The following is an 18,389-nucleotide window of genomic DNA, read 5'->3' as shown; positions in this document are numbered from 1 at the left end:
TTTGTAAAAAGAAATACATTTTGGCATACATGGCATGTCATACCCGAACTTAAGCTGCTGGAAATTGCTGCTGGTGGTTCTCATAAAGGAATACAGTAGTAATAACATAAAAAGAAATAAATAAAACAAAATCATAAACCAATATACCAATATTAACATTTTATTATACACCATTAACTTTATATTACAGTATTTTATCATTTTACAGAAATTCCAACAAGTCTCAAAAAGAAGGCATGTAGAATAAGAATACCATAAATAAATTGGTAACCAACTTAAAGGAGGCCTGATAAAAATCCTGTTTATTCATTTCATTACCAAAACATGCAATTTTCCAGAGAAATCTAATACTTCCAACTGAGAATTGTTTAATACTTCCAATAGTTTCACTGGTGGGCAAAATAGACAGACATGTTCGAATGCTTACACCATGACTGTAGCCATCTAACATTCATCATTACAAAGAGTTTTTTTTTATATTTTCCACTGCATAGAATTCTCATTCATCCTCATGATGCTGGCACCATTTCTGCCTGCCTGTTTTTCTCTCTTTTCTTCTCCCTTTCGATTTCTGAAAAATATATCATTCATTTTTAATGTACATATGTAATATGTAATATGTACATCGCTTTATCTCATTCTCACAGATTAATTTAAAGTACATCACTGGACGGGTTAGAGTTTATCTGAAAAGTCACTGTTAATAATGATAACAAGTTATCGCAGTTGGGGTATGGAATGTTCTATGTTACACTGTCTCCAGGAATTTATTTCATTATACAAAAAAATTAGTCTGAAAGAATGTTGGACTGTACCTGGTAGTTCATCTGTGGGTACTTCTGGTAGGACAGGGGCACTGGCAGCTTCCTCTGCTGCTGTAATCTCGTTAAGCTCTTCCAATATGGCTTCCTCATCTTCATCCGTTAAGCCACCACTAAGTAGACTATCAATTTCCTAAATAAAACGTTTCAGAGTTGATCTTTAATGTACATATTCAATACCTTGGTAAATAATATAAGACTAACTGATGTATAAAATAACTTACGTTTTGATATTCAATTCCTTCCCTTGTTTCATCCATTATCTTTTCTACATCTTCCAACGACACGATCTACAAAGTATTATTAACAATTTTTATTTAACTTTACCAATATCACATTTTTCAATAAAAAATGTTTTCTCATGTATGGTAGCAGAATGAATGCAGCAGAATGAATGCAACAGTATGAAGGTAGCACACCCAGGGTATCTAATCCAGGGTAGTATATCCAGCTTAGTATCTGCAACTTCATTTATGTTTCCTCTAGGGTAGCATATCCAGGTTAGTATCTGCAACTTCATTTATGTTTCATCCAGGGTAGCACATCCAGGGCAATTTAACCATGATATGTCATCAAGGGTATTAACCAGGTTTCCCCCACTCTGGCATTCTAGTCACTATTCCTTACCTCATGCATTTTCTTAAGACTTTCATTACCGACTTTTAGTCCCTCTACAACCTTCATCTCAATCTGAGCAAACTCAATTTCATCAACCATCTTCTCCAAGTTTTCCAACTGTCCATCTGTATTCTTCAACAATTGTTCTTGATACCGTTTCTTTTTCAGAAGCACCATTGCTTTACTGTAAACAAAAATAAAATTCAATACAATCATACTTAAAAAACATTGTTTTTCTGCTAATGTTGTACAACCATGCTACATGCAACTTACTCTTTTTTGCCATTTTTTAGTAGCTGTTTTGCTACAGATCTTTCTTTCTCCAGATTTTGTTCAATCTTCCGTTGATATTGTTTCAATTTATCTCTTTGTTGTTTTAATTGCTAAAAGAAAAAATGAAAATGTATAAAAACTTGTAGTGTAGTCCTACAATTATTTATTATACTTTTACAATTAGTATTACTGGGATATTATTTTAAGAATGTTAAATTTTGTATAGTAATTTTAAATAAGCTTTTTTAAACTTACAAGAACTGCTTTATCCTGTTCAGTGATCCTTGATGCAGGCTGCTTTTTTCTGCCAAACAGATTACCCATGATGTAGGTAGGTGGTGAAAATTTAGTAGTTCTGCATACAACGTTTAAATATTACAGTATTATTTTATAGCAAAAAAATGAATTTATAAAATTATAAACTATTTTTTAAGAGCATTTATCAAAGAAAAATTATTGGATAATTTTCTATTCACTCTTATTGAATAGGCTTAGTGATGAATCAACAACGAAATGTTACTCTTTATGTAACCGAGATACACTTTATGGAGTAACTAGTTTCCTAGGCCTAGAATTCATAGAGGCAGTCCTGGCAAGAGTCCAGCACGACGGCGACCGGGAGCTTATACATGTAAATTAAGCAAGGTGGCCTAGCCTAGAAAAATATGACTATTTAACCAATAAAATGTACGTAAATATTAATTCGTTATGTAAAAATATATCTAGAACATTTTAGTCTTATAATATTAAATTTCAAAGCAATACAAACCCCAAAATAGACAAGTAAACAGACGGACTAAAATGAAGAATGTTGACACCACTCAAATATTGGTGGCGCTGTCTTAATTACACTCGGGGTTTCCCCTTTTACATTACGTCATTCTGACGCAACAAGATGGCTGCTTCTAGTAAAAGGAACACGTTTGATTTCGGCTCACGATATGAAACAAATGAATCACCTAAAGACGGACATAATACTAAGAAACAAAAGCCATGCCGAGCATGTACAGATTTTAAATCATTCGCTAAATCTCGAGGCATGGCATTTTCAACAGCGCCTGGAAGTAAAGACGTGAGTTGATTGATTTTTGAAAAGGCCTAGGCCTAGGCCTAGTAAGTTTAGGCATAAAACTTTTAGTCGGACGCCCCAAACACCGCCAGCCCCACGCAAAAGAGAGGCTGCTTAGCCAGACCTGGAATCTAGGCCTAGGCCTAGCATTTTTTTTTATTATCAGTTAGTGTTAATATAAGGCCTAGGCCTGAATAGATGAGGGCGTATCAATTTGATCTCTGGTGGGCGTGCATACAATTGAGGACTAGTGCTGTTCCGCCGTACTGTACCACGCTGAGAGTGTTAAAGTCGCTATCCAATCGAGTTTGAACAATACCATGAAAGCCCCAGTGGTCTAATGGTTAGGACAACTGCATATCAAGCAGACGGTCCAAGCCAAGTTCGAGTCTCGGTTGGGGCGACTTTTTCTCATTCTCACAGATTTCATCATCTTTATCGTTTCAAATTAATTAATTAAATTTCAGTATATCACCGAGCTGTTTAGAATTAATGTTCTTTGCCTGATGTGTTTATATATATAATATTGTTTACCTTATATTGTAAGGGGTTTGGTAGGAGATAATGAATAAGGTTTACGATTTTTATTATTAGATAATTTTTTTTAAATACCATCTCCATTATTATTATGATCATCATTCTTTTTCCACATGCAGGATTGATTAAGATACTGCATTTCAAAGCAACAAAAGACTATACAAATTATAATAATTAGGTTTATAGTTAATTCTTTGAAAATACAGTTACTAATATATAACTATCGATTTTTTAATTCAGACATCAACTGCAAACACCCCAGCAGAAGACCCAGAGTGTCCATTAGACCGATCAGAACTTGGTTCAAACACCTGGTCATTTCTACACACAATGGCTGCATACTATCCCAATAAGCCCACCACGACGGAGCAAGGAGAAATGAAGCAGTTTATTCACCTATTTTCAAAGTTTTTCCCCTGCCATGAGTGCGCTGAAGATTTGAGAGAAAAGTATGCAAAAATGAAATATTGCAATAATTTGTTTCAATTTGTTAAATCTATAGTAAAGTTATTTATTGTTTATATTTATTTTTAAGGCCTCCAATACAGCCTTATCTGAAGAAGTTCTGGTGGTAGAACCAGTCTTCTCGGAAAATGACTATAAACCGTAGGTCCAGTGTACACAGTAAAGAACCCAGTTCATCAATCGAGACGAGTAGGGGATTACCCTGATGAACTAGTTCACAAAATAGCCCCTGTATCAGGGGGATTACCACATATCTAATAGGACAGTGATTAATTTACTATTGGTAATCCTTGGCCACTAAAGACATAAAAAAAACTAGATTTAATTCGTCACTATGACGAATTATAGGTTATATGCATTTGATTAAAATAAAGATAATTGATTTGTAAAAGATATATTGATTGATTGATTTTCTCAGAATCTTTAATTATTTATAATATATGCTAGGATCTTGCTAAGGCAAATACAATAGCCGGTATCGCAATCCGATCAAAGATCCCTCTGCGTATAATGTCATAAACCACATTTGTTACATAATAATAAAGACATAAGTTTCTTTTTATCTAGATTTCATTATAAATCATGTGTATAATCTATACACTAAGAAATAAAATTGAACAAACAATACAAATAATAACAAAAAATCTTATTTCGTTTCGTTACCCAATGTGAGGCTCGATCTCGGTACCTTGAATGCCATACACACGAGCACAGACCACCGAGCCATACACAACTTACTAAAACATGTAGAAAGATTCCTCCGTGTATTTACTATTCAGTAGCCACTTTGGTGCAGATAGATTATTACATACCGCAATGAATTATAATTTATTACTATGATGACATCTTTAAAAATTTAAAAAAATGATGCACTGTCAAACTATATACTTTTAACTTTAATATATGAACTTCTTAAGAAAGAAAGTTAATGTTAAGTTTGTTATTTCGGCCTAAGAAAGCATTCTGACGATATATATTAATTTTAAAATTTAGCATATTTTCACTATTTTGTTAACTTATACGTGCGTAGCCTGTCACTTTTGACGTGCTTGTATAACGCAATTTCGAGTTGAAAAGTGAATCAAATATGATGATATTATTAAAGAAAGGTTGTAAAACAGAAATCGGGCAAAAATAGTGCGCATTAACGTTTAACGCGCAGTGCGCATGCAAAATTCTGCGCACTCATGGCAATTTTTTAAACGCTTAAAATTGCCTGAATCGTACTCTAATTTCATCGAAAATAAATTTTGACAATTTTAAAACTTTTAAGCACGCGTACGCATGCGTTATATGCGCTACGCACGTAATTATATTGCCATATGATGAAATATGACCTGAAATTTATGAGTACCAAATTTTGTTTAAAAGTGATTCATGCTTGTGAAGATATGATTTCAAACGTGATTTCATTAAATCGCGCGTAGACCGCGTAATTTATGATTGCGCACCGTGAAAACATAACCACATCGATTCCTGGCCATAAGGAATATACTCTGAAAAATTGACTTAGCTAGATGAAACTGATGTCAAGATAATTCACGGACAAAATAGTGCTAAGGAAAGAATAAATAAATAAATAAATAAATAAAGATCCTGACAGAATCAAGAGGTTATATGCATATCATGCATATAACCTAATTAAGAATTCAAATTAATTTTGTTTTATTTGTTATAGCCTAAAGAACAATGAACCAGACACCACCAATCAACACAGACTATCGCAATGGTTTTGTAGGTTACACAATGATGTGAACAGACGTATAGGAAAACCAGAGTTTGATTGTTCTAAAGTCAACGAGCGGTGGCTTGACGGTTGGAAGGATGGATCTTGTGATTGAAGATTAGTAGTACTGTAGACTGAGACAATTCAGTATCTTAGAACAATTCATTTATATTATAGGCACTAGTATTGCTAAAGAAATCAATTCATTTTATGCAACGAAGTGGCATTTGGAGTTAATATATTAACAGCTGAACAAAATTGTAACCACTAGTATTGCTACAGAAATCAAGCACTGCATTTTATGCAAAGAATTCACCTTTGGAGTTAATATATTAACAGCTGAACGAAAGTATAGGCACTAGTATTGCTACAGAAATCAAGCAATGCATTTTATGCAAAGAATTGGCCTTTGGAGCTGAACAAAATTGTGGCCATATGGGTGTCAACATTCTCTCACTTGCCACATAAAAAATGGCAAAGCATCAGAGCGGACAGGAGACAGAGGTGGTGGATTGGGTGTAAGCAAACATGCTCTAGGTGTCTATTTCGTGAGATCCCTACCTATACAGGTAGGTATCTCACCACTGTTGGTTTGTGTAATCTATGGCAAATAGTAGATTGTGGGATATATTCAGATTAAGTTCTTGTAATAGACTTATTTTAACTGAATGCAATTATTTAATTATATCAAATTTGTATATAAGATTAATTTATAGATGAATGTTGGTCATTTGTATTATTTTATACTTCAACTTTACCACTTTCATATGAATACCTAATATGGTATTGTGAATTTTATGGCATCTACATTGATGATAATAAATATATTGTGAAAAACATATATTGTAGTCATTGCATTTGTGAATTGCTGCAATTGAAAAGACATGAAGTCAGACTTTGAAACATAATTAAATTAAACAATTTTTTTAATAACTTACTAAAATGACATGTATAGTAATAACAGTATCAACATGCTACTTGATATTTTATCTAGACAATTTTTGTTTTTTTTATGAAATGTCTCAACAAGTATTCATAAGTTAATCTGGTAACATCTTCAGGTTGATCAAATGACGCATAGTTGGTCGGCCATGAGGACAGTTCTGAAATCATAAAACCAAACTTTCATAATTTGAAACTCTTATTGCTATCATCATATTACTGTACTGATTGAAATTAGCTGATTATGGTTATGCTAAATATGCCATTGTTCATCACCTGCTGGATATGCAAATAAGTTGGACATTGCTTTTAACAGACCAATGTGTTGCTGTGAGCTGCTGCTTTGTAGGCCTGCAGCAGTGGCTATTCATTACTGGGTATTAAGCTCCTCCTGTATGACTAATTGTTTCCCAGGTAAGATTGTAGTCTTATACTCTGTTTTAATATTAGTTAATACTTCTTGTGTTATATTGGCTGCAAAGTGATTGTGTTCACAATTTACTTGTGTTATACTAATAGTGGCTGTAAAGTGATTGTACAGGTAGGCTGTTGTAATGGCTTATGCTGTAAATTAGGCTGTCAATGTAGGTTGTGAAGTTATTGTAGAGTAAGCTTACCCATGGCTGGTCAATTTCTCCCATGTGATGCACAAGCTGTAAACATAAGCAAATTATAAATGTATAAGCAGTACCTTATTTCATTATAGCTATTTCAATGGAGTTATCAGAGGCCAGTAAAGAATGTTTTTCTTTTACAGAGATTTAATATGGTAATTTCTCCCTGTTAATTTATTACATTTTTACAGCATAACATTGAATTATATAGGAGAAATAGGCCTACAGTTAGTACAGTATAAGTTTTTGTTCACCTTCTTCATATCCGATTGGTTGAGTGACGTTCCTATCATTACCGACCTTCGACATGCTCTTGAAGCAAACATCTGTCGAACACGCGAGGGACGACACATTACTCCCTTAAGATTAGAGACCATTAATGATTACATTTAACAACATATAAAGTTATTGGCTTAAGAGTAATTATTTGCCTACAGTAGAGTAAATTACATTCAAGTGACCAGTTATTGGTGTTTTTTTCTATATATCTATATAGGTACTGATTAATTTTGTTGGGATATCTCAAAATTAATATATTGCCTATTAACATAACCCCATGTTCTCGTAATATATTTCCCCTCACTTGTTTCATTGGAAAGTGTTCCCTTAATACTGTAGGCATGTTCCAAAGGAAGTTAAAAATTAATTTTTGTTTTTACCGGTGCATCCATTAACATAAAAATCAATTCATTGATATCTTCAGTACCAAATGTCCAATTCTTGCTGATTGGTAGTGACACCAGTTTAACTTTCTGTGTTGGTAATGCTATATTATTAAATTTAATAAAAATAACAATTGGTTAAACATGTCATATATAATATTGACAATCAGTTGAGATTGAAATGAATAAATATATTAGCTCACCATCTTCATTTATTTCAAATTCAAACCCATTCTTTTGAAAAATGTGAACATTGTCAATCAGTATACTCTCATCTACAGCTGTTAATTCAAGACTCTTGGGCCTGTATTAAAAACAATAAATATTTGAATTTCATATTTTTGCATGTTTGTAGTAGAACCCCTAAAATGGAATACCTCTAACGAACGAGGAGATATATGTTTGAATACTGCGGAAGACCCCTGTTAAGGGAATAGTTTGGGATCCGAAGGTGTCCCATTAATAGGGGTGTTAATGTATGAAGTTTCCTTACTGAATAAGCTTTTGGTTTTGAAGTGTAGTTGTTCGTTGGAAGGTCTCAAAGTTGTACTTTTCATCTGTCGCATGCTGAAAAACAATTATCAAATATTTTTATATTCATACAATATTCTATTATTTAACAACGCCATTTTCCGTAAAAAGTGTAAATTTAGCATAACTTGTTTCCTATATAAAGTCACTAAAAATCTGTTTCAAACTCACCTGGTCAATAATAAAAAGATCACTCTTCAGTTTAGCGATAATGAACCCCAGATTAAACTGACCAAGAATCTCCATCTTGCTAAACATGTCTTTACTGTATGCAATAATATACAAATAATAAATGTTTATGAGTGGAATGGTATAAATAATTGCATGAGGTGAATGATGAAATATAACCTTTTATCACTGGAACTCATCTAGGCTAATTTGTTTCCAGCTAGTTCACATCTTGTAGAGATGTTCCCATTAATTAATCAATATCATACAAATTATCTAAAGCTAATTGAAATGCTTTTTTGGTCTAAATTAGTACATATATTTATATATGTATTATATATTTTTTCTCATACAAAACAATTTTTAAAGTACTATTGAATGACAGTTCATTAGTACGTACTATTGCATGCCATGTGACCCACAACCTTCCAATCAAATAATATAAATTTATATAGGTTTTATATAATAAATATGATTGTCCTCAACTGCAGGAACTCGACATATTTCTATCAATAATATACATTCATTACATGGTTACATTACCTAATGTTACGAACAAGTTCACTTTCAGCATTGCTGTTGTCAGCTGGTGTGATTGAAGCGTAGAATGATCCAACATTACCATTGCTTTTCATATTAACCTCTTAAAAAAGAGACAGTGACATGAATTGTCATAAGAACATAGATAACAACAGAGGAAGCGCTTATGATTTTGAATTATTTTTACCTATAGTCAGAAATTATTTGATCTTAATGGTAACAATATATCACTATAATTGTACCTGATTGGTTCCGACATCTTTTAAGACTCTTTAAACTAAATGGAATGGTGACTTGTTTTTTCACAACTGTAGAAGCAGTATCAACCTTTGTTTTAAAAAATAAGAATATATTAAGAAAATATACTGTATGTTCAATAGATTTAAAAACTAAAATTATAAATACATTATAAAAACTAACATTTGAATTATATTTTGTAACTTCATTGTTCTTTGATTTATTGTGGATACTTGTACAATCTTGATGATTCCTATGTAGGGCCTTCTTTTGTTCCTCAACATCACCAGATTGTTTCACTTCAGTATCATTATTAAGATCAGCAGCCAATACTGGTGACTCATATATACTATGAACTCTAGAACTCTCTTTTTTCAGTTCTTTAATATAGTTCAAGTTCTCCACTTTGATTGTGATTGGTTGTCTTGAGTTCTCCACTTTGATTGTGATTGGTTGCCTTGTAGCTAGCGATGACATCTGGTCATTATCTTGACCATTGTCAGTGTTTGCTTCAATGACCGGTTGGCCAAGATAAGTCTCAGACTTTGAGTGGCAAAGAGCAGTGGTTTTTTTTACAGTCTCTGTTAATAAATCCTCATTGGAGTCGGTCTCAGTTGGTGATGGCAGTTTTGTAAAGAAAGAATCGAGTCTAGGACCTAAAGACAAAATGTAGTAAGCACTGTATTTAGACTGTCTTTCCAAAACGATCATATTAAGAAGTAGAAGAAAGTTGAAAAACTGGCATCAAGGAATTGACTGAACTCTATCCGCACACATGAACTGTTGTAAGAAACCTGCTGAGATAGATTAATGCTGTGATTGCTCAATGACAATTGCCTAAATATGAATAACATATATTAAAAACTTACATTTAGAGCGTTTTTCTAGTGAATCTGTCTCTTTCACAGCATCTGGATGAGAAAATGACCTTCAATAAAAAGATAGTCATATGAATAAAAGGAATTGTTTTATAAAGGAATTAAAATCATAATGCTTACACATTAACACATTTTATGACTATTAAATACCTTTTTAAATTTGATAATGTAGCTTTGGCAAAGTTTGAAATTGGTTGAACATTTCCAGATAAACTATTTTGTGAAGAACCTGCAAACAAATTGAAAAATTGTGTATTTATATCATAATGCAAAATATGAAAAGAAAAGACAGTTATAACATAACTTACTAGTTTTCAACAAAGGTTGTTTAAGTTGGTAGGTTCCTGACAGCGACTCAAATAATTTGATTAGGGATGTCTGTAAAAAGAAATCAAAATTTAAATGATAGTATGGACACCAATGGAAGGAAAATAATGAGACTAAATTAAAAAATATTGAAGAAACGGCAACTGGTATCAAAGAATACCATATTTTGGTCTAGGAATCACCTTTAGCACTGATGTAACACAGGGGTAAAAGGCCCTTCAATGCTAGTGGGCAGTTGCAATGGGGCTGCTCATGCTCGGGGGTCACTGGGTTTAGCCAGTGAGCGCTCATAGTCGTTACACCACTGACATTTACAAAGTGTAAGGATACCTTAATGACTGCAAGCAGAGTCTTCTCTTCTTGTACAAGAATTTTCCTCTTATCAGGTGTTAAATTAACATCCACATAATCTGAAATGTACATAAGGTATTATGGAAATTGTAGATAAAAAACTAATACTTTGAGTGATTACATAACAATCACATGATCAGGTGCCCTACTCTGAGGTACATTGAAGAAACAACATTAAAATAATTATCGGGTGGCACTTTAACCTACGACCTCCTGATAACTAGATGTTCATAGCTCAAGACCAGGCTTGCACTGATTGCCAAGGTTAGATTCACAGCCATAGAAACAGCAACAGGTGAACCACCATGATTAACATAATCACCTTTATTTAATGTTATATTAAATACTACCATTGGATACTGGTGTCTGTTGTACATGTGGTAAACTTCATTTACAATTTTTGAAACCTAAAAGATAAATATATAAAAAGTCATTGTCTGTATGTAAAGGAGCAGTGTAGCAGCAATATTTCGCATAAAATATTCTATTGATAAATCTGACCTTTGGAAAGTCACATGGTCTGCTATTAATAAAGTAGTACTGCCGGTCAGTGCTGCTTCTTCCTGACCCATGCTCACAACTTGATATATAGCCAGAGATACTGGAAATAATAAAAACAGGAAAGTTTCATTTTCAATTCAACAAATTAAAACTACATTATTTAAGCTAAGTATATAAATACAAGGAATCCATACAAACCTAAACACATTTTTAACTTGTGGATCTACTTTGACGCCGAATTCTTCACAGCAATCTACCGATGGCTCACTTTGCTTAAGGTCTAACAAATTCGCCAAAGACTTTGGTCCATAAATGTTGCCAATGTTTTCACGTATACAACTATTTTGATATGTTTGTGCTACAATATTTTTTTTCCTAAAAGAGAATAATATAAATTATGAGTATGCTGTTAATTGATGCACAGTGAGCACACTAAGGTAGTATCAAAATAGTCACCCTGTTCCAACTTGGTTTGTACAGGTGATACGAACACCTGTTGAAATCAGACAGTATGCTTGCAACAGATGGACCATTTTACCAAACTCTTTCTTGACGTTTCTTAAGAATTCTTTATGCCGAACTGGGAAAGTTGAGAACAAATTCTGAAGGGTGACAGTTGTTCCTGGCTGCAAAAACAATATGATTTATTAGTATTAATTAGAAATTTATTCTCTGCCACAACCTGCTATACCCACAATCCTAACTCATAGATTTGGTCATGTAAAAAAATATACCTCTATTGAACTCACCTGTCTAGAGATTGGACTTTGTTTTATAAGAATCCCATCATGATTATACTCAAGTTTGGTTCCTATGGCAACTGATGTGTGACATGTAGTAATCATTAAATTGCTATAAAAAGGAGACAAATAATGAAATATGTTTAAAACAATTTCTAAATTTTTCAGAAAACTTTCACCATTATGCAGTATTCATGAACGTTACAGACAAAAAGCTTGAAATTGTCTTGTGTACTTACGAAAGTGCACATAAAGAGCTTAAAGCCTCTCCTCGGAATCCAAATGTACTTACACCAGCAAGATCAGAGAAGTCATTCAGTTTACTTGTGTGATGTTTCAGAGCTAAAATATATTACAGATATTAAAATAAAAATCAAAAGTTCTGTCTTACTATCAAATTTATGTGACAAAAAAGTGCGATGTGGCCAAATATGGTAGTAATGACATCATTGTGTCATCATATATGGCACATCACAAAGTTTGATATTGTGAGCCTTACTCAGTGCTTCAAAGTTTTCTTCTTTGACTCCTGATCCATTGTCGGTTACTTCTAGCAACTCTGAACCATGATTCTTCAACCGGACCTCTGTCATAAGAAACATAAAAAGGTTGTGCAATATTAAGGAATATGTATAATGGAATAAAATCAACATTATGGTAATAGTATTTTCTCATTTTAACTTTTCCTTTTATTAAACAGAATTACAATATCATACTGCACTATGAAAATGGTTTTTTAAAAAACTGTTACCAATGCTGGTGGCTCCCGCATCAAGACTATTCTCTACGAGTTCTTTGACAGCAGTAGCAAGATTTAAAACAACTTGACCCGAACAAATTTGATGAACCGATTGTCTGTCGATTGCTTTCACCTTTCCTGCCATCTCATTATTTCTGTGACTGCGATTGAAATAGGAGTGTGTTTATTAAATTTGTCTGTCATAGAAATAAACATTTAAATAATCAGCCATCGATTATAGTTCTGGTAACCAGAACTTTAGACTTTAGAAATGGATACAATCAACACCATCATCTCCATTCATTATACCCACTTTCCCCTTAATTAAATCATAAATGGAATGTGGTACACCTCACTCTTGTCAGTTTATTAATTAATAACTAACTAGTAATAGTAATACTGTAATTATCTATCTCATATAGAATAGATTGATTGTCAATCAATTATTATAATTGCTATGTAATCTTGTTATAATGTATTTTACATATTAATACATTATTAAAGCCAATTTATCTGCAATTTCCGGAAAATAAACCTTTTGATAAACACATGTGAACCATGAAGAATAAAACAAAAAAATAAACAACCAGGTGAACTTTGACACAGCATTCAGGTCTTAAAATTCAATGGATGAGGTAGGTTATATAAAATTAATTGTAATTCATGTTTTATTCAAAGAAATATAATATGATGTAAATTGTTAGTTTATTTTCTTTGTAGAATGCATAATATTTATGTTTAATAATAGTTTGTTTAGTTTACCTTCTAACTAAAACAATGTAAAATTGTTTGATTTCCTTTACTTATAATGGTATAGCCCAACAAAATGTCAGCGCCCTGTGTCGATTTTGCTTCCGCAAAAAATAGGTGTTTTAACTAGGCTAGGCCTAGAGGCTAGCTGCATCTTATAAATGCTCAAATTGTTCAAAGTATTATAATTTGCCTCCATGATGGGCAGTAACGGAAGCAGCAGCTGGAGTGACAGCGATGAAAGTTCACTAAGCACAAGCGAACTTGTGAGTTTTTATGAAAAACAAAAATGAAACCACCACTTTATTTCTAGCTAGGCTAGGCGGCCTCTTAGTGCCTGGCCTAGCTAGGCCCTAGTTAGGCTAGTAGCAGGGCCCTAAAGTTTAGGCCTTAATATAGGGCGCACAATGTAATGTGAGTAGCCCGTGTTCTAATTCCTACCGTATCAAGTTAGGAAGTATCTAGGAAAGGTAGGCCAGATGAAATCAGTTGCGTAAAAAAAAATTTTTTTGGTTGTTAAAATGACCACATAAACTTAAAGGGGGAGCCTAAATTTGTTATTTTATCATTTAATTTCATTGTAAACCTTTCATACAGACGATTAATAAGCAATTACTGATGTATTCTAAATTAACTAACTATGTTTATTTTACAGTTAGAGGAAAATGAGCAGAATCAGGTTGTGGCTTCTGGCTCAACTGCTCCAGGTATATAACTACTGTCGTCTTCAAAAGAATGATCGATGAACAATATACAATATTATTTTAATCATCACACCATCTCATACCAGCCAACCCAACAACCATTTAACACAATTTTGCTTTTCCTACTGCCTATAAATCTTGCCAGCTGTTCTATACTGCTTTAAAATACAAATGAAATAAAAAAAAAAGCATTACTTTCGATCTTCATCGTAACAAATATCATCATCAATATTATAAAGCTATGCATATAGAAATAACAACATCTCTTTTCTTTTAGCTTTTTCTTACTAAAAGAAAAGAGATTTGTTATTTCTATTTTTTAAACTTCATCATAACAAACATCATTATCAATTTCATAAAGCTATGCATATAGAAATAACAACATCTCTTTTCTTTTTAGCTTTAGAATCAAATCCCAAGGATTTCACCCTGGGAATGCTTTTCAATCACTCAAGACTAAGAGAAGCAGCATCTAAAATAAGGTTAGTATACAAATAATGAATGCAGCCACAAGCTTCACCTTTCACAAAATTCGAAAAATGTTTACAAAAACCTGAATGTGATCGCGAGGATAAATCCAAATAATGAACAGAACAGCATGCCATACCGTACATTATCAACCAATTAAATTACAAGAATATACTTAGATGTGTGTTATAAAATGTACCATTTGAAGCAATCTCTTAACATTTTTATTTTAAGGGATGATGTACCAGAGACTGTTGTTCAGCAGCACCATGGCAACCTTGTACGCTTTCTGAATGACAGAATTCACTGTGGTGAGGTAAACAATGCTACTTTTATTTTTAGAATTGAAAATAAATAAACACTTAATATACTGTAGAAACAAAATTTGTGTTGAAATAGTTTAAAATATATATGTTTATTTTATATTATTAGTCTCATGTTACTCTGTCTCAATTTTGTGATTTTCTGAATCAGAGGGGCGTCAGCCGTGAAGAATGTGTTCAAGTAAGCAAATCATTTTTTCATATGTTAATTCTACTATTAGGTTTTTAAAAAAAATGTAATTAATACTTAAAAATGATGAGAATAATGATGACTAATCTACAGTACAGTAGGTTCTGCATTTATGAAAATGGTTTTTTTTGTATGTGTTTTGCACTTTTCGTAATCTATTCATATCTCAGTTAGAGATTCCCAATCTAGTCGTGTTCTTCTTGCTATCATTCAATAAAGACTTTTTACAAGTATGTTATCTTTTCTAGGCCTTTGATCAGTTTGATGCTGATGATGAGGGACATGCAGAGTTAAAGACAGTGCTGGATGCACTGAGAACTTCAAACAGTGCCTGCTTACAAGGAGATCTCAACTACTCCATTCGAGCACTACAAGCTTGTACTCTCATTCCTAATCTGATAGATATATACTCAAGGGGGAATAAGAACAGTCAACAGCATGGCAAAAGGTTATTAAAGGTAACTACAAATGTTCTTCCAATAGCCTGGCAGATTAGGTGCAGTAACATACAACATCAACAATTATTAACAGTATCAAAACTGTTCGTTTGAATAAATAGGTCATTAGTTACTAATTTATTCATTTCATCTTTATAATATAAAAGTCAAATGGCAACACTGAAAAATATTGAGGCCATAATTGATTCTGCATTTTGTAATTGTCAAGTACCGTACATTGTTTTATATTTTTTGATACCTTTTTAGTACGTTCTGAAAAACCGAGCTATTAGTACCAATTTTCCATTTCCATTGCTTGAGGGTTTCAACAACACATGCTCAATGAGGCTATCTGTTTTGAAGGCCCACTTTGATCGTCAGGAAAATAATGGTAATTATTGATTGAATAATGCTACTGTTATGAATTTGTGCAGGGGAAAGATATCATTTTCTCTAATTATAAACTGTCTCCCCTCTCTCCCAATATAGGTAGTGTTAATAGTGAGAATAACACTACAGGAAGCTTACTGATGGCGTAACACGCAGGAAAAAGGCCCCTGGTTTAGCACTCCTAAAGCTCCTACACTATCAAACTTTATGTGACAAAAAAATATGATGTGCTCATATATGGACATGATGTCATACAACTACCATATTTGCGTACATCACACTTTCTTTATCAAACTAAGTGTAGACGGAGCTTAAGGGGCCCTCCAATGCTGTGTAGTTGCATTGGACTGCTCATGCTCTGGGCCTCTTGAGCTATGGGACCCCTGGGTTTAGCCAGTGAGCGCTCATAGTCGTTACATCACTGCTGATACTGTCAGACAGTATATGTTATTGCATTTAATTAAATTTTTTACATCTATACCATACTACCTTAACATAATCTAAAATAGAATACCACTTAATTAAATTTGAGGCATCTTTAGTTCACTAAAACATTACTGAAGATACTGCTTTTATCTGTTTTAGTGGTCAAAGAGCTGACAGATGCAACAGGGAAAGAAGTAAGACAGATTACACGTTGCTTCAAGACAGTTCATGTGTCAACAAACAACAGAGATGTTGGCAGGTAAGAATAATTCATTTTATTTATTTGTTTTAGAAAAAACGTCTGGTGCTTCTAAAGTCCCAGCTTAAAATTTAAAACAATAATATTTATAGATCCACTATGTTCATTGTGTACAATATAAGCTCTGTTAAGGGGACACCTTTAGGACCCAACAAAGAGTCCGCTTTGAAAGTCTCCTGAATAACTGTCCGTAGAATGAAAATATAAATTTCTCCATGTTTCATTGGAAAGTGTGGTCGTAGTATTAAAATATAAATTTCTCCATGTTTCATTGAAAATTGACCCCTTAATAGAGGTGTATCCTGAGTTGGCCGTAGTATTAAATATAAATTTCCCTTTATTTCATCGGAAAGTGACCCCTTTGTAGTGGTGTTCCAAAGGAGGGATTGTACTGTATTCAACGTCTGTGGATGGTCACAATGGATCTAAATACTTGCCTCTCTATATACTGTTATTATTATTTCTTAAGGCTCACTGATAATAATAGCTCAACTTATTGGCAATCTGATGGCGCCACTGGCTCGCACTGGATCCGTCTGCGACTCAAGAATGACGTCATCCTTCAATACCTCTCGATAACTGTAAACAGAGCAGATCAGAGTTACAAGCCCCACCATGTGTCTGTATTGACAGGTCGTACTCCTACCACACTTCAAGAGGTCAAGGATCTGCGAATACAAGGGTAAAGCTCTGTCTACACTATCAAACTTTATGTGACAAAAAAGTGTGTGCCCAAATTTGGTGACCAAATATAGTAGTAATATGACATCATATATGGCCACATCACATAAAGTTTGATAGTGTACACAGACATTTAGTCTACCAAGTCTTATAATACAAGCTCTAACCTTCTGTCATGGATTATAGTTAATACTACTTTCTTGTAAATTATTTCATAATATATTTCATCTGAAATCAGAAATTGCTCAACAAAATGTGTTTTTCAGGAATGCTACTGGTGAGGTTATTCTAATACAGAATGCTCGTATTACGGCACCATATGTGCAGATCAACATTCTACGATGTAATTCTGATGGTTGTGATACAAGAATTCATGGATTGAAAGCACTTGGATTCAGGTTGGCTCATACACTGTATATTTAACTTGTAAAGATAATTAATTTTGAGGTAAAGTTTTACTTGTATTTATGTTCAAAATTATTCTCTTCTACCAGGAATGATGGCACCAGGTTGCATGTGTGTCATTCCTGACAAAGTCTCCCTGATAGCTGTATGACAATTTTGAATACAAATAATGATTTACCTCAAAATTAATATTTTTATTAGTTTCATGAAATACGATTACATTTTTCCACAAATTCCTTGTACATAGATTATAAATAGGATTAGCAAACAACTTTCTTAACCTCTGTCTACACTATCAAACTTGATGTGACAAAAAAGTGGTTGCGAGTGCCCATATATTGGACATGGTGATGTCATATCACTACTATATTTGCCACATTTGGGCACATCACACTTTTTTGTCAAACTATAGATAGTGTAGACAGAGCTTAAGATATGACTATGTACTGTAATGGATGAATATAAATGTTATTTTTATATCAGAGTTGTTCAGACACCAAAAATCAGTGTGAAGGATGCATCAGCAGTCTGGTATTTCTCTGTTTTAGCCTCCACTGCAACAGCTACAATGCCGATTGCACCTCATCTTAGAAGTAGCATTATTCATCACACAAGGT

The 18,389-nt window shown here is 33.2% G+C and overlaps 4 protein-coding genes and 1 long non-coding RNA gene across 6 annotated transcripts in view; 3 read left to right on the top strand and 2 right to left on the bottom strand.

The window, feature by feature from the left end:
• Positions 1-144: 144 nt before the first annotated feature.
• On the bottom strand, positions 145-2,538 carry LOC144839408 (charged multivesicular body protein 6-A-like). The gene is made up of 7 exons (XM_078694746.1): positions 2,482-2,538; positions 1,968-2,067; positions 1,713-1,822; positions 1,449-1,623; positions 1,046-1,111; positions 816-954; positions 145-571 (listed from the first exon to the last, which is right to left on the bottom strand). Exons 2-7 carry the CDS (start codon positions 2,034-2,036, stop codon positions 510-512), a joined length of 621 nt encoding a protein of 206 aa, XP_078550872.1. The 5' UTR covers positions 2,037-2,067; positions 2,482-2,538; the 3' UTR covers positions 145-509.
• Positions 2,539-2,607: 69 nt separating this feature from the next.
• On the top strand, positions 2,608-6,336 carry LOC144841425 (FAD-linked sulfhydryl oxidase ALR-like). The gene is made up of 3 exons (XM_078697753.1): positions 2,608-2,784; positions 3,559-3,767; positions 5,462-6,336. Exons 1-3 carry the CDS (start codon positions 2,608-2,610, stop codon positions 5,622-5,624), a joined length of 549 nt encoding a protein of 182 aa, XP_078553879.1. The 3' UTR covers positions 5,625-6,336.
• Positions 6,337-6,417: 81 nt separating this feature from the next.
• Positions 6,418-13,321, bottom strand: LOC144841424 (mismatch repair endonuclease PMS2-like). The gene is made up of 23 exons (XM_078697752.1): positions 13,275-13,321; positions 12,752-12,900; positions 12,500-12,586; positions 12,240-12,342; positions 12,010-12,112; positions 11,717-11,886; positions 11,459-11,635; positions 11,261-11,360; positions 11,082-11,166; positions 10,739-10,818; positions 10,390-10,459; positions 10,232-10,310; positions 10,073-10,131; positions 9,387-9,859; positions 9,209-9,293; positions 8,970-9,069; positions 8,430-8,523; positions 8,221-8,294; positions 7,931-8,031; positions 7,725-7,831; positions 7,320-7,424; positions 7,069-7,104; positions 6,418-6,612 (listed from the first exon to the last, which is right to left on the bottom strand). Exons 2-23 carry the CDS (start codon positions 12,882-12,884, stop codon positions 6,550-6,552), a joined length of 2,484 nt encoding a protein of 827 aa, XP_078553878.1. The 5' UTR covers positions 12,885-12,900; positions 13,275-13,321; the 3' UTR covers positions 6,418-6,549.
• LOC144841426 (uncharacterized) lies at positions 6,747-13,287 on the top strand. The gene is made up of 2 exons (XR_013612028.1): positions 6,747-6,865; positions 12,701-13,287. It is a non-coding gene; the product is annotated as an uncharacterized LOC144841426 (long non-coding RNA).
• Positions 13,322-13,569: 248 nt separating the features above from the next.
• The window catches only part of LOC144841114 (zinc finger ZZ-type and EF-hand domain-containing protein 1-like), a 28,797-nt gene continuing 23,977 nt past the window's right edge, over positions 13,570-18,389 (top strand). For both annotated transcript variants that reach the window (XM_078697304.1, XM_078697303.1), the window contains exons 1-11: positions 13,570-13,755; positions 14,145-14,196; positions 14,594-14,675; positions 14,896-14,977; positions 15,094-15,165; positions 15,423-15,632; positions 15,879-16,002; positions 16,587-16,686; positions 17,156-17,368; positions 17,634-17,765; positions 18,256-18,387. In XM_078697304.1, the coding sequence (XP_078553430.1) occupies positions 13,687-13,755; positions 14,145-14,196; positions 14,594-14,675; positions 14,896-14,977; positions 15,094-15,165; positions 15,423-15,632; positions 15,879-16,002; positions 16,587-16,686; positions 17,156-17,368; positions 17,634-17,765; positions 18,256-18,387 (1,268 nt within the window). In that variant the 5' untranslated portion in view covers positions 13,570-13,686. The remainder of the gene's footprint in view (positions 13,756-14,144; positions 14,197-14,593; positions 14,676-14,895; positions 14,978-15,093; positions 15,166-15,422; positions 15,633-15,878; positions 16,003-16,586; positions 16,687-17,155; positions 17,369-17,633; positions 17,766-18,255; positions 18,388-18,389) is intronic.

This window comes from Antedon bifida, chromosome 4 (genome assembly GCF_963402885.1).
Source record: "Antedon bifida chromosome 4, ecAntBifi1.1, whole genome shotgun sequence".
Taxonomy (NCBI): Eukaryota; Metazoa; Echinodermata; class Crinoidea; order Comatulida; family Antedonidae; genus Antedon; species Antedon bifida.
This window is presented reverse-complemented; position numbering and strand designations above follow the sequence as displayed.